This window comes from Notolepis coatsorum (genome assembly GCF_963971535.1).
Source record: "Notolepis coatsorum genome assembly, chromosome: 14".
Classification (NCBI taxonomy): domain Eukaryota; kingdom Metazoa; phylum Chordata; class Actinopteri; order Aulopiformes; family Paralepididae; genus Notolepis; species Notolepis coatsorum.
This window is the reverse complement of record NC_140178.1, coordinates 8,972,243-8,975,018: the sequence shown is the minus strand read 5'-3', so window position 1 is coordinate 8,975,018 and position 2,776 is coordinate 8,972,243. Positions and strand designations below refer to the sequence as shown.

At 47.0% G+C, this 2,776-nt stretch overlaps 1 protein-coding gene across 1 annotated transcript in view; it reads right to left on the bottom strand.

Moving 5' to 3' along the window:
• Positions 1 to 2,161, bottom strand: part of LOC311239907 (serine/threonine-protein kinase 17A-like) — a gene marked incomplete at its 5' end in the record, with an annotated part of 22,631 nt that extends 20,470 nt beyond the window's left edge. Inside the window, one exon of the mRNA XM_084328351.1 lies at positions 1,997 to 2,161. Within this exon, the coding sequence (XP_084184477.1) occupies positions 1,997 to 2,161 (165 nt within the window). The remainder of the gene's footprint in view (positions 1 to 1,996) is intronic.
• Between the last annotated feature and the right edge of the window lie 615 nt (positions 2,162 to 2,776).

The following is a 2,776-nucleotide window of genomic DNA, read 5'->3' as shown; positions in this document are numbered from 1 at the left end:
CCCCCCCCCCCGCCGCTGACGCAAGGCCAGGCCCCAGGAATCTTCCGCCACTCCCCTGTCAAACCAGCAACAGGCTTCAGACAGAGGGCCCCGTGGGCCAGACACAACATGGGGAAATCTCCTATTTTTTTACGTTTTCATCTATAGGCTACCGCTCTGCAGAAGCTAACCGTCCACAGCTGACTACAATTGTTTTTTATTAAGTTGAGTTAGAAGTGAAATTGAACTTCCCGATATCTGTCTTATCTTGTGACAAATTTCAAGAGTTCAATCTTTCGAGAAAGAGAAAAAAGGGTGTAAAGTAACTACAGAATCACTGGACGGTCAAAGAACGTAAAAGCCATTTTTCTCAGTTTCACTGTTTTGCGTAGTTACTGCGGTTAGCTTCTGCAGGGCAGTATAGTTACTGCGGTTAGCTTCTGCAGGACAGTGTAGTTACTGCGATTAGCTTCTGCAGGGCAGTATAGTTACTGCGGTTAGCTTCTGCAGGACAGTGTAGTTACTGCGATTAGCTTCTGCAGGGCAGTATAGTTACTGCGGTTAGCTTCTGCAGGACAGTGTAGTTACTGTGGTTAGCTTCTGCAGGACAGTATAGTTACTGCGGTTAGCTTCTGCAGGGCAGTGTAGTTACTGCGGTTAGCTTCTGCAGGGCAGTGTAGTTACTGTGGTTAGCTTCTGCAGGGCAGTATAGTTACTGCAGGTTAGCTTCTGCAGGGCAGTATAATTACTGCGGTTAGCTTCTGCAGGGCAGTGTAGTTACTGTGGTTAACTTCTGCAGGGCAATGTAGTTACTGCGGTTAGCTTCTGCAGGGCAGTATAGTTACTGCGGTTAGCTTCTGCAGGGCAGTATAGTTACTGCGGTTAGCTTCTGCAGGGCAGTGTAGTTACTGCTGTTAGCTTCTGCAGGGCAGTGTAGTTACTGCGGTTAGCTTCTGCAGGGCAGTGCAGTTACTGTGGTTAGCTTCTGCAGGGCAGTATAGTTATTGCTGTTAGCTTCTGCAGGGCAGTATAGTTACTGCGGTTAGCTTCTGCAGGGCAGTGTAGTTACTGTGGTTAGCTTCTGCAGGACAGTGTAGACAGTTACTGCGGTTAGCTTCTGCAGGGCAGTGTAGTTACTGCGGTTAGCTTCTGCAGGACAGTGTAGTTACTGCGGTTAGCTTCTGCAGGGCAGTATAGTTACTGCGGTTAGCTTCTGCAGGGCAGTGTAGTTACTGTGGTTAGCTTCTGCAGGACAGTGTAGTTACTGCGGTTAGCTTCTGCAGGGCAGTGTAGTTACTGCGGTTAGCTTCTGCAGGACAGTGTAGTTACTGTGGTTAGCTTCTGCAGGGCAGTGTAGTTACTGTGGTTAGCTTCTGCAGGGCAGTGTAGTTACTGTGGTTAGCTTCTGCAGGACAGTGTAGTTACTGTGGTTAGCTTCTGCAGGGCAGTGTAGTTACTGCGGTTAGCTTCTGCAGGACAGTGTAGTTACTGTGGTTAGCTTCTGCAGGGCAGTATAGTTACTGCGGTTAGCTTCTGCAGGGCAGTGTAGTTACTGTGGTTAGCTTCTGCAGGGCAGTGTAGTTACTGTGGTTAGCTTCTGCAGGGCAGTGTAGTTAGTTACTGTGGTTAGCTTCTGCAGAGCAGTGTAGTTACTGCTGTTAGCTTCTGCAGGGCAGTGTAGTTACTGTGGTTAGCTTCTGCAGGGCAGTGTAGTTACTGTGGTTAGCTTCTGCAGGGCAGTGTAGTTACTGCGGTTAGCTTCTGTAGGGCAGTGTAGTTACTGTGGTTAGCTTCTGCAGGGCAGTGTAGTTACTGCGGTTAGCTTCTGCAGGGCAGTGTAGACCAGCCCCAATGAGGGACTGTAAGGTCATAAAGCATGAGACCTTTCCTTCATATGAATCTACCATAGCATGAGCAAAATACTTCCTATCATATCATGTGTCACTGTCCAGTCCCACACTGCTGAGTGTCATCAAGTGCCCTCAATGACTACAGGCCGGTCGCTCTGACGTCACACGCCATGAAGACCTTTGAGCGGCTGGTCCCGCAGCACCTCAAGCCCCTGGTGAGTGAATCCCTGGACCGCCTGCAGTTTGCTTACCAGGCAAACATTGGTGTGGAGGAGGCCACGCTGCTCAGTGAGGATCATGTTCTTCGACTTCTCCAGCGCATTTAATACCATCCAGCCGCTGCGGCTAGAGGAGAAGCTCACTGGGATGCAGCTGGACCGGGGAATGGTGGCCTGGATCACCGACTACCTCACCAGCAGACCACAGTACGTTAGACCAGTGGTTCCCAAAGTCGGGGTCGCGACCCAAAGGTGGGCCGCGAGCAGCCACGGGTGGGCCGCGAGATGATAAAAAAAATAAAATAAAAAAATTATTATTATTTTTTTTTGTCAGGCCACTGAACTTAGAAGCAGGCCAGGACAGTGTTTCTAGTTGTATTCTAAAATGTATTGTATTCTAAAATGTGACTATATGGTTTTATATTAACTTAATAAATAAACAAAAACGAAAAATCTACTTATTTCAACGAACATTTCAAACTAAATAACAGATTATGCACATAAAACGCTGAAAACAACCGAAGCAACAATACTATTTTAATGAGGCTATTATTATTATCATTATTATTTTGCAACAAGTTAGCCCTCTCATAAATAGCACATATAAATGAATAACTAACTTGAACTAACTTAATAGGATTGAAGTGATATTTGGCTTAAAAAATCGGTCGCCTGGCAAAAAAAAAAAAAAAAAAGCCAGACGATGTGCATTGGGCCGCGGCTCTCTGA